Source organism: Rousettus aegyptiacus, unplaced genomic scaffold (genome assembly GCF_014176215.1).
Source record: "Rousettus aegyptiacus isolate mRouAeg1 unplaced genomic scaffold, mRouAeg1.p scaffold_m13_p_1, whole genome shotgun sequence".
Taxonomy (NCBI): Eukaryota; Metazoa; Chordata; class Mammalia; order Chiroptera; family Pteropodidae; genus Rousettus; species Rousettus aegyptiacus.
The window spans coordinates 53,216,742-53,233,212 of NW_023416284.1; the positions used below are offsets into that span (position 1 = coordinate 53,216,742).

General features: G+C 32.9%; 1 protein-coding gene and 1 non-coding gene across 10 annotated transcripts in view; one reads left to right on the forward strand and one right to left on the reverse strand.

The window, feature by feature from the left end:
• Positions 1-1,117: 1,117 nt before the first annotated feature.
• Positions 1,118-16,471, reverse strand: part of ZZZ3 (zinc finger ZZ-type containing 3) — an 84,506-nt gene continuing 69,152 nt past the window's right edge. For 6 of the 9 annotated variants that reach the window (XM_036235359.1, XM_016151040.2, XM_016151043.2 and 3 more), the window contains 9 exons: positions 15,886-16,033; positions 15,687-15,802; positions 15,162-15,233; positions 14,083-14,184; positions 13,126-13,221; positions 10,904-11,056; positions 5,268-5,402; positions 2,707-2,807; positions 1,118-2,399 (listed from right to left, as the gene is read on the reverse strand). In XM_036235359.1, coding sequence (XP_036091252.1) covers positions 2,255-2,399; positions 2,707-2,807; positions 5,268-5,402; positions 10,904-11,056; positions 13,126-13,221; positions 14,083-14,184; positions 15,162-15,233; positions 15,687-15,802; positions 15,886-16,033 — 1,068 coding nt within the window. In that variant the 3' untranslated portion in view covers positions 1,118-2,254. The remainder of the gene's footprint in view (positions 2,400-2,706; positions 2,808-5,267; positions 5,403-10,903; positions 11,057-13,125; positions 13,222-14,082; positions 14,185-15,161; positions 15,234-15,686; positions 15,803-15,885; positions 16,034-16,471) is intronic. The other 3 variants (XM_036235354.1, XM_036235349.1, XM_036235352.1) reach the window with 1 other exon arrangement.
• Positions 7,562-7,635, forward strand: TRNAV-UAC. Its single transcript has one exon. It is a non-coding gene; the product is annotated as a tRNA-Val (tRNA).

The following is a 16,471-nucleotide window of genomic DNA, read 5'->3' on the forward strand; positions in this document are numbered from 1 at the left end:
CTACCCTTTAGGACCGGTTAAGGGTAAGAAGACAATTTGCCTAGAACTAAAAAAATGCAAATTAAACACATCTTTGCTCAAGCAGAAAATAATCATCTTTGCCATTCAAAATTCTCAAAATCTCTGTCCTTGAAAAATACATTTAAGTAGTTATGTCTAGTCTGTTCACATAATGACTGTCTCATTCGTAGCTCTCTTCCAAAGCATAATTCATACTTTATGGGATTCCTGAAGGGATCTAAATGGTTCCCCAAAACTAACAGGTGTTATTCTTATACAAACACAGAAGTCACAGAAGTTACCATCAAGTGCTAGTCTTGCTACAAGTTGAAGGTAGGTCTTCTGGCATATTCACTTAACATTTAATATCAAAAAGCCCAGAATTCTAATTATTTCTCTCTTCTTCCCTCAACCAATTAATTCCAGGGTGAGAAGTTATGCTCAAGTCCATTTCCTTTTCTTCCTGATGCAATGCATTTTATCAACATCATCGGCAATCTTTAATTAATATATTATGTTAAAATTCTCATTTCTACATTAAAGATTATATTACTTTTTTCAATTAAAAATATTCAGGGTATGATTTTAGTACCCTACAATGTATAAGAGGACTAGTAAATAATGTTTCCTTGACTTAAAATTAGAAAAAGCAGGAGACTCTACAAATTGGGTCAGTATAATACTTAAGCAATCTTAGAATGTACATATTTTTTCCAACAGTCAATAATTTCTAGGGAATAGAGTGATTTTTCAAAATCCACCTATTTAAATTAAATATGTGGGGTGCTTATTTTCATCAAAAGAATGAGAAAAATTTTCAACCTAAGCTTAGTTTTCACATCTGGACATAATTGCCTTTTTCTTCACCATAGTATGTGTTCTTTTTTATAACCTAGTTTAATTTAGCATTTCAGCACACACTGAGTGAAAACGTTACCATCTTTTATGGAACTTCTCAAATTTACCCTCTTTTCCATAATATAGTCCTTTGCTTTTTAAAAAAACAGATAGGTAAAGTAAATCCTTAAAAAAAAAAAAAAAAAAAGGAAAAAAAAGGTGGTTTAACACTCATAAAAAAAAAATCCAAAACCTAAAGGAAGTCACAACAAACATTCTATAATATAAACAGACAGTATCCATGTAGTTTATTTCTCACAGTTCTCCTGACAAATGAACATTATTCAAGAACATACTGTATACACAGATAAGAAGAAACATACAAAATGTTTTAAATGATGCACAACAAAATCCAGCAGTATAAAAGAATGCATGTGAACTTTTGCTCACTGCGCAGACTAAATTTAATCACTTGTTTAAATAGTAATAAAAATACAATCTTTTATGGATTTTGTGCAGACTACAAAAGAGGGAAATTATTACCATATATATGATTTTTATATTAGGCAGTTTTCTTTGATGAGTTGCCCTGACAACTCCAAATACAGAGGCAGAAGGCTGTGTATTTTAAAGGAATTAATGTTGTGAATTAGAGACTTTACACAGTTACTACCACTGGCACTTTTCACCATAGTTTGTACACATCACATGATCATCTTATATAACATTACATTTAAAAAATATATCTGAGTGACAATTTTATAACATTCACACACCATGAGCTGGTTAAGGAAGCAATGCCACTGATGCCTCCTGTAGTGCTTTCGCTGTTGGTAATAAGGACAGTTCATTGTGGTTAAAAGAAATTAATTAGACATCAATATGGTTAAGCAGCTCCAATTTACTAAAGGCCAACAATGGCCACCACTGGGACAGTGAGTTCTTTTAAAGTGTATATTCTAGAAGCAAACACCATCATTGGTTAAAACTTTGTCTAAAGAAGTCAGTTTCTGTGCTGAAAACTATTTTCACAAAACTGAAAGCTACTAAACTGTTGTAATATAAATACTTTGTCTTCTCATTATCATAGTTATGACCAAGTTCTTTGAAACCTTTGGAATTTACTCTCTCTTTAATGTGTGCTCTCGTTTTCATCTCACCCATTTTAGATCACCACCGAGAAGACTTTAAGGTGGTGCTGAGAAATTCACCCAGGAAACCCTTTGCTCACCAGGAATGTTCAGCTGCTGATCTAGAGCCACAACAGTGCAGAGCTGGACTTGACGAGAACACTCAGGAAGCTGTCATGCTGTGAGTGTCATTTCAGGGAAAGAATCTTTCCAAACTGTGCACATAACTCACAATGATACCATTGCTATGTGTTGAAGAGGACTAGTATATGATGTTCTCTTCCATGTCATCTGTTTGCTGGAAAGTAGTTTGGGTCAAGGTAATTATAACTGGTGCCCTGGGACACACAGTAGTCTCTGTCTAAAAATGTCTCTGACCTATAAACTGGTTCTAATTGGTGATCTTCCTTGTGAATATCTGTTTCATGTAGGCTGCAAATAAAAAACACACACAAACACATTATTACATGGCACTGGATGCATTTTGGCCTCCATATTATAAAACTCCCTCACAGCTCGACCTGTTTAAATCCATTGATCTATCATGAAAAATCGCTAATGGAAAGTTACTTGAGACAGACAGTGGTTAAGGAAAATGTCTTAATTGCCTAAAACCACAAAATTTAATCCACCATATTTAATATTATTTTCTAAGTAGTTTGGAAATTAAATTCACTAGTAGCTGAAAAACTCTTTACTTGTCAAAATTTAAGATCTACAATGAAGAAAAAACACTTACCAGTCTGAACAAGAATCACAGAAATCCAAAGACATTTCCGGAGGACAATCCTGACAATGCCACCGAACCCCCTGGATAGGTTCAATGCCACAGTTATCACACTATAAAAGATTCAGAAAGCAAAAAAAAGTGTTAAGCTACATTGTTCCAAAATCTTTTTTTTTTTTTATCCTGCACACAGATATTCCACTCTCCAGAAGCACTACACAGTGGTCTAACACAAAAATGTTTTAAAGTTAGATAAAATTTCTAGCAAACTAGCTGAAATTCCATCTATTCAAGATCAAGCTACTGGTGGGTGACAGGGGACATTATAAGAAATAATCTTAATATGTTTTATTTTTTTTAATTTTAAGAAAATCATCAACAAACTTGGGCATCTAATTATTAGCAACTAATTATTTGAAAAGTAGCTCCTACCAGTGTACAATGACGGTGATTGAGAACTCCGGACTTAATACCATAGTTAAAGCTATCCAAATATGTCACAGAACAATTTAACAGGCTATTGTACGTAACATAAACCCTGGCGAACACAATATCTTCTCTGAAACTTCTATCTTACTGAACTACTTTCAAAGCCTTAATAACCAATGCCCACCATGAAGAAAACGTAGATCTAGCTCTTTCTCACTGTGGTGGCATTGCGGTAGCCCTCAGTGTGTTCTTGTGCTATTTTAGAAATCAAAGTAAATCTCATTTCTAGTTTCTTTGATCATCAGGCTAACTAGAGTAGCTAGCTAGCTGACTGACTGGCCAACAAGCTACAGCTGGATCTTGCAGCAAAATTATGAGTTTCCTCTTTAAAGGCCAGAGCTATCAATTGCGAAAATCTCTAAAGAAAAGTAAGGTCACTGAAAGATCAAGAGGAAAAATCATTTTATATAGTCTGGTTAATGGCCACACCAGAGGACCAGAGGTATAAAATTTTGTTTTAAATTTCAATTTATCAGTCACAGCACACATCAGAATTTTTATGTATACTGCTATCAGTAAATCTATTTAAGTTTGTGGTTTCATTATTATTTTCTTCAATTTCATCAAGTACAGTCAATTCTAATGCCTCAAGGGTTCTTAATCTCTACTTCTACAGTCAAATTCAGGACATGCTCATCTTTTGTCTAAATGATCAAAAGAATCTCTAATGTAGTCTCTCTGCCTCAAGCCTTGCTTTCTTCCTATCCATTCTCCATATTAAGGTAAGAATGATCTTTTATTCCTTATTTTTTTTCAGCCACATAAATAACATACACAAATACATCATTGTTAAAAAAAATTAGCAGCAACACAGCAGTCAGAAATTGAGTTATCCACTCTAAATCCACTGCCTTACTAAAGGTTATCAATATTAACAGTTTAAGAATGATCTTTCTGAAATACAATTTCATGTTAGTCTCTGCTTAAAATCATTCAACGATTCTCCAATCTTTTAGGACAGTTTAAACTCCTTAGCAAAATTTCCAAGGCACTTCAAAGCCTCTCCCTACTCTCCAGTTGGCACTCTAGTTATACTCAACTATTTGACTTATTTAACTTCTCTAAATTCCTCATGAGATGAAAACAGAATAAGGGCAGGAACCAACTCTGTCTTGTTTACTGCTGAAATCTAGCAAAGTACCAGAAACATAATGAGTATTTTAAAATTTTGTGGAATAAATACATGTATTTCTACTAGCCTCTCAAAGAATAGTAGATATAATTGAATCTGAAAGATGAAAAGAAATTTCTGACCTATGAACAGCATCAATAAAAAGAAAAATAATTTCACGGATAAATGGATAAGAAAAAAATCACACACACACGCGCGCGCGTGCACACAGAGCATTTTTCACCCTTAAAACAGAAGGAAATCTGCCATTTGAGAAAACATGGATGAACCTAGAGGACACAGCATAATAAGCCAGACGCAGAAAGACAAATGCTGTATGATCTCACTGATAGGTGGAATCTAAAAAAGTCAAACTCAGAGGAGAGAGTGGAATCATGATTGCCAAGGGCTGGAGAATAGGAGAAATGGGAAAATGTCTGTCAATGGGTACAAATTTTTCAATTATAAGTAAGTTATGAAGATCTAATGTACAGTATGGTGATTATTTAATAATAATTTTCAAATATGCAATCCTTGAGATTTGCTGAGAGAGTATGCCTTTAGTGTTCTCACTCCCCCCGCCCCCGCCCCCCCCCACGCACAAAATGGTAACTATGTGAGGCGATTTTTTTAACCTTAAATAGTACACTTTAAATATATACAATTTTTATTTGTCAATTATATCTCAATAAAGCTGGGATATAAAGAGGAACAGCTAGACAACAATCTCTCATCTTATATTTTACCTCAAAGTATAGATACCTTATCTGTGTCTTCTCTCTACTGAACTATAAACCTCTTGACATCAATAATTGTGGCACACTACTTTGAACAAATGAACAGGACAAGAGCTTAACTTACTTTTACCTATATGCTTGGAAATTGGAGTTTCAAGCTTCAAAATCACCTTAGATATTATTTTACTGCCCTTTAAGTAATTAAATAAATAGTAAGATTAAGTAAAATTTTTTACCTTGAAGCCCACATGTTGTACAAATCCACTTTCTGCTTGCATTTGCTGAAGTTTCTGCTTCTTTAACTTTTTAAGCTGTAATAGTTCCTTATATTCAGGTAAATTCCTATACATGATAGGGACACTTTCTTCATCCTATTGAAAAGAACAAAACATAAAACAAAAATTTTAGTTTGATAATTAAAATGAATTAAGTGTAAGAAATAGTAATATAGAATATTTTTCTATTGACAAGATATTTTTCACTTTTACGGTAACTCACCTTTCAGTGCTCACAGAATACTAATGCTATTTTTAGCAATATTTCGGACTAATACTTTTGGAGGATTTCTTAATGTAACAGTAATACTCAATTGTAGTAGCTACTGCATAATCCAAGTACCAGAGAAACAAGGCATGACTCCCACCTGTCATACACTAAATGCAGATGTACTCTGTCCAGACTCAAGGCTATTTCAGAGCATCCTTATAATCTACTTCTCCCTGATCTGCAGGAAGCGCCCCTTCTGCAATCTAATAGATTTTTATGCTTCCTCAAGTAAATCCTATAGTATCTTCTTCTTGACAACAAACAAGCCAATCTCTCCTTTGCTTTTTGCTCTGTATGCCCAATGATGAAAAGAATGAAATAAGTTACAAAGATTATTTAGAAGAGTATAAAAGAAATGAATAATAAAAACTACATAAATATATGAAGCTGAAGCTGATAGATGAATCATTAACTGCTTCCTATTCCCCCAATTTATTTGTACTGTCACCCAGAATCCATTACTTTCCTTTGGTACCTCATGACTGACCCCACGGTCACTAATTTCCATAACACTCCTAAAAGCATCCCCAATTCACTGACCCCTAGGGTCTATCAATTCCCAATCCTGGATCAGAGAACCCTTAGGCACTTCCCACCCTTTCTGCTCTCCATGTTAGGTATTAATAACTAGTATGTTTATTTTACATCAACGAAACTGACATATATAGAAATTATAACATTTGCTTAAGGCACATAGTTAATTAGTTGTGAAGTCTAATGATTTGAACCAGATTCATCTGACTCTTTAACTAATTCCTTACACACTCAGCAGTCTGAAGCCTAAATCAGTTATCCAACAACTTCTGTCACTATTAAATATTTTCTAATTTCTCTCAAATCGGTCTTCTATAGTGCCCACTCCCTCCTCTACCCCCACCATTACTTAAAATCTCCCAAAGTCTTCAGGATCTGGTCCAAAGTCCTTAGTTGGATAAAAGATTTTTTACGATCTCACATTTCACCTGTCTCCCACTATCTTTCATCTATTTCAAATTCTTGTCAACTAAAGGTACTGCTTTCCTATGTCACCACTGGGAAAGACAACGTAATTTAATAAATACATAAATATGATGTGAGCTATATAACTAAATAATATAGTAAGAAATTTTATAATGAAATTTACTAAATTCAGATATTTTAAGCAAATACAGAGTACTTTGATAAATTTTTAAATTTGCATTTTAAGTCTAAGGATAGCGTAAAATTTGGTCAATAAGACTGAGATTAAGAAAAGTTAATTACTTCACACCCGTTAGAGTGACTATCAAAATTTAAACACACACACACACACACACACACACACACACACACACACACACACCCCTTACTGGAAGGGATTTAGAGAAATGAAACACCTGTGCACTGTTAGTGAGAATGTAAAATATTCTAGCCACTATGGAAAACAGTATGGTGGTTCCTCAAAAATTAAACAGAGAATTATCATGTGATCCAGTAATTCCACTTCTGGGTATATATCCAAAGGAATTAAAAGCAAGAACTCAAATATATATTCATGCACCCATGTTCACAGGAGTATTCCTAACAGTACAAAGGTGAAAGTAATTCATGTCCATAACAAATAAATGGATTAACAAAATGTGGTGTATATGCACAATGGAATATTATTCAGCCTTAAAAAGAAAGGATAGGATGATGTATTTATAAGAGGATGAACTTTGGAGACATTATGCTAAGTGATATAAACCAGTCACAGAAGGACAAAAACAGTATGATTCCACTTAAATGAGATACCTAGAATAGTCAAATTCATAAAGACATAAAGTAGAATTGGAATTTCTAAGGGCTAAAGGAGGGAATGGGGAGATATAGTTTAATGGATTTAGAGTTTCAGTTTTGCAAGCTATGAAGAGTTCTGAAGACTGCATACTATGAATGTGCCTCACGTTACTGAGCTATACACTTAAAATTGGTTAAAAATAGTTAATTTTGTTATGTATTTACCATAGTTAAAAATTCCAGGGGTGGCTCCATGGTGTAGTGGTTAGCACGTCTGCTTTACACGCAGAAGGTCCTGGGTTCATGCCCCAGGTGGAGCCATGGACCATGCCCCGGGTGCGCCAGGCCCCAGGTGTGCCAGGCCCTGGGTGCATGTCATGAGCGCATGGGAGGAGACAACCCGCCTTCAGAGATCCAGTTCTTAAGGGGAAACGGCAACATCCATAGGTCAGGGGTGGAAGTGGGGGAGGAGGGAATTAAAGAAGAGGAAAAAAAAGAAATTCCAAAAAAAAGTATCCATGAACAGATTTCCTAGTTATAATTACTTTAAATTTATATAAAGGGGAAATACTACGACTAATTTCCAATGGAACGAAAATGGTGTATGGGTTTCAAAACTAAAGAAGTACAGACATGTAATCATATTGTCTCTCTAGTTATTGCTTTTCTGAAAAATTAAAATCTATAAATTTTACCACCAGAGGCTTGATTAAAAACAGTAGTCTCCCCATACCCACAGTTTTGCTTTCCACAGTTTCCATTAACTATGGTCAGCTGCAGTCTAAAATATTAAATGAAAAATTCCAGAAATAAACAATTCGTAAGCTTTAAGTTCTGAGTAGCATAATGAAATCTTGTATCATTCCACTCTGTCCTGCCTGGGACATAAATTATTCCTTTGTCCAGCATATCCAAATTGTATGTCACCTAGTAACTATGTTGGGTATCAGACTCTTGTAATATCTCAGTGCTTGTGTTCAAGTAACCCTTATTTTAGTTAATAATGGCCACCAAATGCAAGAGTAGCGATGTTGGTAATTCGGAGATGTCAAAGAGAAGCTGTCAAGTGCTTCCTTGAAATGAAAGGTAAAAACTCTCAACTAAATTATAGGAAAGAAAAGAAATTATATGCTAAGGTTGCTAAGATCTACAGTAATAATAAATATTATCTGTGAAATTGCCTAATTTATAAATTAAATTTTATCGCAGGTACACATGTATGGGAAAAAAACACAGTATATACAGCGTTTGGTACTGAGCTTTCAGAAATCTACTGGCTGTCTTGGAATGTATCTCCTATGTATAAGACAGGACTATATACTTGAATAGCTATTTTAAAGTAATCAGGATGAATTGAACTGGTGCTCATTTAAAACCAACCAAGCAAAAGTTAAGTTAAATCTATATTATATTTTGCCAATTTTCTCAAAATGTACTTCTTTTAAATATCCACCTACCTCTCCTCATCTGGCTAGAGTTTATTCATCCTTCAATTGCCTTCTTGACTATCACTTACTCAGGTCTCCCACTTACGCTCCCAATCGAAATTAAGTACCTCTTGAATAATTATAATACACCTATTTTTTAAGGACTTTTAAAAATCTGTAACTTACTGACATGATTACACATTTATCTACTCCCATGAGATTAAAATTTATACAAGCAAAGACCATAAATATTTGGTTTACAACTATTTAGCTGACCTCTGGCAGAACCTTATATTAAATATACATAAATATTTCTTAAATGAACAGTTCTAATATTTACAAAATACAAAATTACACACAAAACACAGCAGATATTAGCTGTTTTATAAAAGACAAATTTAAAGAATCTTTTTAAAGAATGTAGTAATTTTATCATAGTCTGATACCAAAGTATAAAATCAATATTTGATTAATCTAGAAACAGAACAAAGGAGACTTACTTTTTTATTTGATAACTTTTCAATAAAATCTTTTTCCAATTATTATATATAATCAGAATATTACGAAAGATATAAGGTAATCTTGTAGCTTAAACAAGGAATCAGAATCATGATTAATTATTGAAGAAATGGATTTCAAGATAATAAAAAATATTAACACCAATAAAAAAGAATTGCTGAGTGGAAAGTGAAATGAAATGAATTAACTAAATTAGCATCCAGTCAATGAAATAGAGGAATTCATCTAAATAGATTTAAAAAGTATAATTTGATTTACTTCTGTAGTGGGACATATCCTATGCAAAAAAGAACTGTTAAAAAAATTGTTTTCAGTAAACGATTTGTTGATGATAGTGTATTATATTCTGAGACTTATGATCAATGTGAGACAAAAAAAAAGGAGTATTATGTTGATATTCAAATAACATTCCCAGAGCAAAGACAGGACTGACTCAAGGTCTGAGGCAGGAAATGTATAAGACAAGCCTGGAATTTCCTTGTCACACCAGACAGTAAGAAAACTATCAAAGGCTACTAGAGTCTTGTCAAAAAGATTCAAAATCCAACCTAAATATGTTACAACTGACCGATGGGTCAATTTGAACACGTGAAATATACTGAAGTCTAACAGTTCATGAGAATACAAATTTTAAAAACCTCATTTGTCATTTTTTGGAGAATATTAGAGGACAAATTATTTTAAAACAAGAAAATAAAATAATAAAACAATAAAAATAAAAACAAGAAAATCAAAGGAAGAATTGAGCAGTTATGCTTCCCTTTTTAATAAGTACCTTAAGATAATCAAATAGTTGATGAGGAGAGTTTATTTTATAGAATAGTCTATCAAACAAATGAAAAACAAAGGAAAGAACAGCAGTATTTTATAACATGTAATAAATTAATGAACCTAGGCCAGATGAATGGCCGCTATGTCAAAAAAGGAGAGATGACCAGACTGATAAAAAAAGACATGAAGTAGTCCTGCCCACCCTAAGAAACGAACTAATCTGAAACTAAACAATTATCTAGACCTATTACCTATTTATAGGAAATTCAGGGACTGGAGAAACAAGTTAAATGACACCAAGGAGATATCAACAATAAAATCCACATAGTGGTAAATTCTATAAAACAAATGACCCAGTTTTTCATAACAACAAAAAAAAATTGTGAGAGGGGTAAAAGGAGAGAGAGAGAGAAGGAAGGAGAGAGATAAGAAGGAAGGAGGAAATCTACTGCAATTTATAATTGGGGAAATGTGAACTGACTGTATATTTGATTACATAAAGAATTACCTTTTACAAACAAAATGATATTGTGTAATTTCTAGGACTTGCTCCAAAATAATCTCTGACAAAGCTGGGGCGGGTAGGAGACATAGCTGAAAACAAGATTACCACAAACTGATAACTGTTGAAGTAGGGTGATGGGTACATATGGGTTTATTATACTATTCTATTTTTGTATATGCTGGAAAATTTCTTTATAAAAAATATTTTACAGACATTATTTTAAAAATCCCATAAATTTGACATTAATTAAAAAAAAATCAAAATTCTCTGAAGAGTAGGAATCATTAGAAAATCTGGGTGCTCTCATTCTGTACCTTAATCTGTATAATTCATAGATAATTATAAATATATGACATAAATAACTTACTGATGCCTCCTCGATAGCAGTATTCATGTGGCTATGAAAACAAGATCGGTCATCATCTTCATCCATATACACTGGCGGTTCGTGGGAAGTCATGAAAGTGGAAGGTTTAAAGAGATGCTTATTAAGGGGGTGCTGTCGTCTGCTTGTTGAAGACTAAGTGAGGAAACAAATTTTTAATTGGAACAGTGGAAAGTCATTAAATGGATCAATAATATAAAAATATAAATGTCACTTCCTGTAAGTCTATTAGCACCTTTGTTAGTATACTTTTATGTGGCTGCTTTTTCTGTTATCTGGATTTTTAAAGTACAAATACCCTTTAAAATACATATGTGTGTATATACATACATGTGTGTGTATACACACACACACACACACACACACACATATGGGGAATACTCCGACAAACGGTACAATGAACCACACACTCGTTATCTAGTTTATATTTGTATTAACAGCACTTATCACACTCTTGGTATTTAATGAACTCCTGTTATACAGTCTTATAGAAGATCAGGAAAGATGAAGAAGCCTAAGTTTCTATAAAACTATCAAGGAAAATTTCCACATGATCAATGTCTGAAAATAGTACCTAACACTGACTGATTGCTTACTCTATGGCAATGTCATTTAATCCTCACGACATTCCTATAAAGTAGTTATTATCATCTTTAATTTAAATATGAAGAAATGGAGACATGAAGAGGTTGTTTCTTGTTCCAGGCATTGCAGCTAGAGAATGGTAGGACCAATATTACAAACTAGGCCCGGGCAGTGCCAAAGCCCTCACTCTCAACCAATATGCTGACTGTCTCTCTTCACCGACAGCACAGCCACAAAGAATAACCTTAGTTATATGGAGAATCATCATTTCATCTGTTTTAAAATTCAAACTATAATTCCAAAGAAGAATCACTCCATCTATGGCTCATCTACATATCTATAGTCAAAATGTCTGTTAACTTAAAAATTCATGCACCCAAAGGAAGGAACACGTTTAGGTTTCTTTCGTATTTTCTTTTGTCATCATCGCCGAGTTTTAGATGTGAAAATATAAAGGTGCATAAGACTTCTAAAGTTAACTTAGAAACTAACCGTAAATATTAGAGTTAAATTGTTAAGCTGTTAAGTTGAATGCTAGTTTATCAAAGTTCCAATATTCTGAAGTTATAGAATGAATTCTACATATCTAACACAGGTATTGCTATATTTGGGGAAAAATAAAGTCCAAAATATTTAAAACAATTGACAAATTAAAACAAGCTTCCAAAGCTTGGTAAAAGAATAAAAACAAAACCTGTAAAACAAAGAATTGTATACTGTATAGACAATATCCTTAAATATAAAATTACATAAAATAGCTTCAATAAAGAAGTGTAACAGCATTAGATATACTCTCAGCTTCTCACGTGAAGAATGTCAGTGGTGGAAAAATAGCAGGATGATTTACTAAGGAAATGAAAGAAGGCCAATTATGTACCTTATTTTTTTGAATTAAAGCAAAAAACTAGCTACAATCTAATGTAGTGTTCTCTATGGGAAGGGGATGGTAGCTTTTTCATTGTAAAGACAAGCAGAGAATAATGGAAGTGATTTGGGATTAGAATCAGAGGATCAATAGTTTCCAGACTTATTAGTGATATAATAAGACAATTTATTCAACATATCTTAAAGCCTAGTATTCTCATCCCTAAAAAAGTTGTAAAATAGCACTTGTTCTAGAGCATTCAACAGTAAGAATAACAGTTAGCTATTAACATTATTATCAGTAAAGTGAAAATGATAATGTTCCTTACACGTCTAGAATTGTAATGAGGATTAAATAAAATATCTTAAATATTTCTATTCTTGGATTTATGTAGGACAGCTAAAAAAAAAACAGAAACTGGTTGTGTTTATTGAACAGTCGAACATCCTAATGACTTCAACATTACAAAGGCCTTTCTGATATACATTTACTCTAAAATCTTTTGAGTAGCACTCAATTGCACAAACTAATCTACTTCTAAGAAAATAATGAACATCATTAAAGCTAGCTCAATTTTACTGAGTAGCAATAGTGGAATCCCACCTTCTGTTTATGCCCAATACAACAAAATGCTTAGAGTGAGTCAAATTTTAAAAATAAAACAACTGTTCTGATAAACGTATACATTTGCACACAGCAATTCTGACTCTGATGAGTTTAATCTAAGATCTATTTTCTTCTATTTTATTTTTACCTTTTTGGAATATATATATAAGTTTGGTGTTCTGCCTGGGACAGGAATACCGGCTTTCGTTAGTTTTATGAAATACTTCTGCACTCGGCTGGCAACCTATGGAAACATGACAAACCTTTTAACATAATGACAAAACATGCAATACCTGAATGGTTTTTTTTTTTTGCACTATTCTGAAATTTATCAATCTAAGTGTCTATGTTTTCTATTAGAATGTATGAGAGGTCCTAAAGGACTGTCGAGTCAGGATTTACTGCTAAATGCTCTACAATTATTCATTCAATCTTATATCATCACTTATTCTTTTTCTACTAAATCATTCTCCTCCGCATATAAGTCTGTAATATCAAAATAGTTTTTAAAAATTAAAATGTATGAGTATCTAAATGAATGAGAACAATTAAAAATTTATCATAAATGTAGAAATAATTTTAAACTGCCAAAGACATTTTAAAATTCAGAACCCCACCTCCAAAAAAAAAAAAAATCACTAAATTGATTCCAAAGGTAAATACATATTTTCAACTTGTGAATACTCACGCTTGTAAAATAAAAACACAACTATTAGTATCAATGGGAGTGTGAAGGTGAAACTGTTAGGTAGGTTTTTTTTTGAGCTACAACCATGGAACACTGAGTGAGGCAATGCCACAAAGCTATTAGCATAGTCTAACCAAAAAGCATGTAAGTGGTACACTCAATCATTCAAGAGATGGTAAGCTCATTTCATTTTAATTTTTTTTTTAGTATTTAGTCATAATCCAACACAGAATTATCTCAAGTTGTTTCTACTATCAACACAGAAGTATACAATGCTAATGTGAAAAACCATACATATTACAGTACACTCTGTAGCTAAAAATGATGCTGCAGATCTGATGTCAGATGCATTACCCTTATTAAAAAAAAAAAACTACCAGAAATATATCAGCAATGTGGAGCCATCTCCTCAATTACCTGTTTTGCTGTCCTATTACCCAGTTCATCTGCTATCTTCTGCCAGCGTCGAGATTCTACTTCTTCAGGAGGATATTTCAGGAGTAGCTGTTCGAGCTTTTTCTAAGCCAAATCCAAACCAAATTTAAGAAAGTTTAATACTAAGTTTCTAAATATATTCACATTTCATTTTAAACTAACAAACTCTCTCCCCATCTTTGAGGGTTTGGTACTGGAAATCCTCGCGGTAGGGAAAATTTCTAGTAAGCAACTTATAGGCATCACAGGAAAAATGAAATTAGAGAATAAACCTATAAATGACCTTATAAAGATTTGCTATTCACTTCAGTAAAAAAAAACAGCACAAAAAATTATATTAATATTTTATATATCTTGGTGATTTCCACTGACCATCTTTTCTTGCTAGACTATGTTTAGACTCGCCCCCATAGATTTAACAAAAACATAAAGTCATTTGGATTTAGACAGAATACTGTAAGAGACTTCTCCCTCCTTTGTGTGGTACTCCATTCAAATATTTAACATTCTGACCTACTTCCTAAATTCTCCTACAGTCCTAAAGATACAGAATAAACTGGATGCTTGAAATAAAGATTCTTAAACTTTTGATAAACTTATCACAGCTGTGGGGTTAATCCTCATGTGAGACAGAGATGTGCCTCAAATCTTACCCACAAACAACCCAAGCTGTATGCCAAAATGTAACAGAACACTCTGACTTGGCTTTGTCAGCTCCCCTCCACAAGAGAATATTAATTTGCTGAGGCGCAGCTATACTTGGCTCCAAGTTTTCTCTTTCCCCAAACTGCATATAAAAACTTAATTCCATCCATTTCACTACCTTTTTCAACCCCTCTCCCAAAACACAGATTCCTTCTTTAAAAATCATCCCCAAACAGGATTTCATATCTGCTTAAAATCCCAAATTCTTGAAGTGTGCAAAAAAGTATACAGAAATAAGTTTAAATATTTTTAATTAATAGTTAAGAGGGATTATACACAACATACACTTTACTCATAATACTCTAATTTTAACTTTTTTTTTTTTTTAACCTATACAGTTTAGAAATATCTATTACCTGTTCTTCAACAGTCCACAATTGGTTAAATGTTTCAGGTTTGGTATCATCACACAGACGTCCTCTTATCATCTGCATATAAAACAAGGCTTTTGTCAAAATAACAAAGACTACCCTTTGATATAGCCAAATAACACACAAATGGTGGAATTTATTAATTCAAAAATATTTTAATAAAAAAGGTCTTGTTTTTAGAATAAATATTATGTGTCAGGCCCTGTATTAGGCATGTTACACGTATTACTCATTTAATCCTCACAACTCTACAATATATGTAATATTAGTCATGTTTGGTACAAAAAGAAACTGCAGGTTGGATAGATTAATATAAATGACATTTGGAGTTCCACAGCCAGTAAGTGTTAAGAGTTGGGATTCCAATCCAGGTTTCTCTTAACTTCAAAGTTCATGTCCCTGCTATCCTCACGGAAAGACTGCTTGAATTTTAAGAATACAAATCAGCAAAATGTTAAAATATTTTGTCTATAATTCAAATTTTCCTTTTCAACATTTTATACTGCTTACTTGAGGACGACTATTTGAGCCTTCTGGACCATCACTCAAAGGCAACATAGAGTATGAAAGAGACTCTCCATCCTTCTTAGGATCTGAAGGACTTTTTGGTCTAGCAGGTAAACCTACTAAAAAGAAGACCATGTATAGGATTATTAAAGCAAGACTTTGCCAGATAATTCTCTACTTAAATTCTTATATAATTTCTTACCTTTATCAAAAACTAGCTTAACTCTCCTAGTATGTCTTTTACGATTTTTAAATTCTCTTTCAAAGTTCCCAAGGCTATTGGTATACTGGTCCCATACAATCTCAGGCAACTGAACAACTCTCTGTGGATATGGAAGCCCTATATCAGCCTGGGGAGAAAAAATAAAGTGACAGTCTAAATTTAATTCAAGAAATTAGCAACTATAGCCAAATTTTCAGATGACTCCAAATCCAAATAATCATTAACTGGGCATTTCTAATCACTGTTTAAATCTAATAGCTCATAAAGTTAATAATAGTCTAAATATTAAATAGTAAAGATAAAAACAAGTAAAGGATGAATCAATTTAACAAAACAGAAGCACTATTTTTAGATCTCTAAAGCTGAACTACATAAATACGTTGCACTTTGTCATTAACAAACTTTAAACATAAATAGCAAAGCAAAGAAAGGTTTTATGTCTAAGAAAAGAAAATGTGTTTGACTGCAACAGAGGAGACTTGATACACAGAATTCATTTTAAATGTACCCCAATATTCATGACCTATCCATCAAACAATGAATTATTTTCACAGTATATAACTTT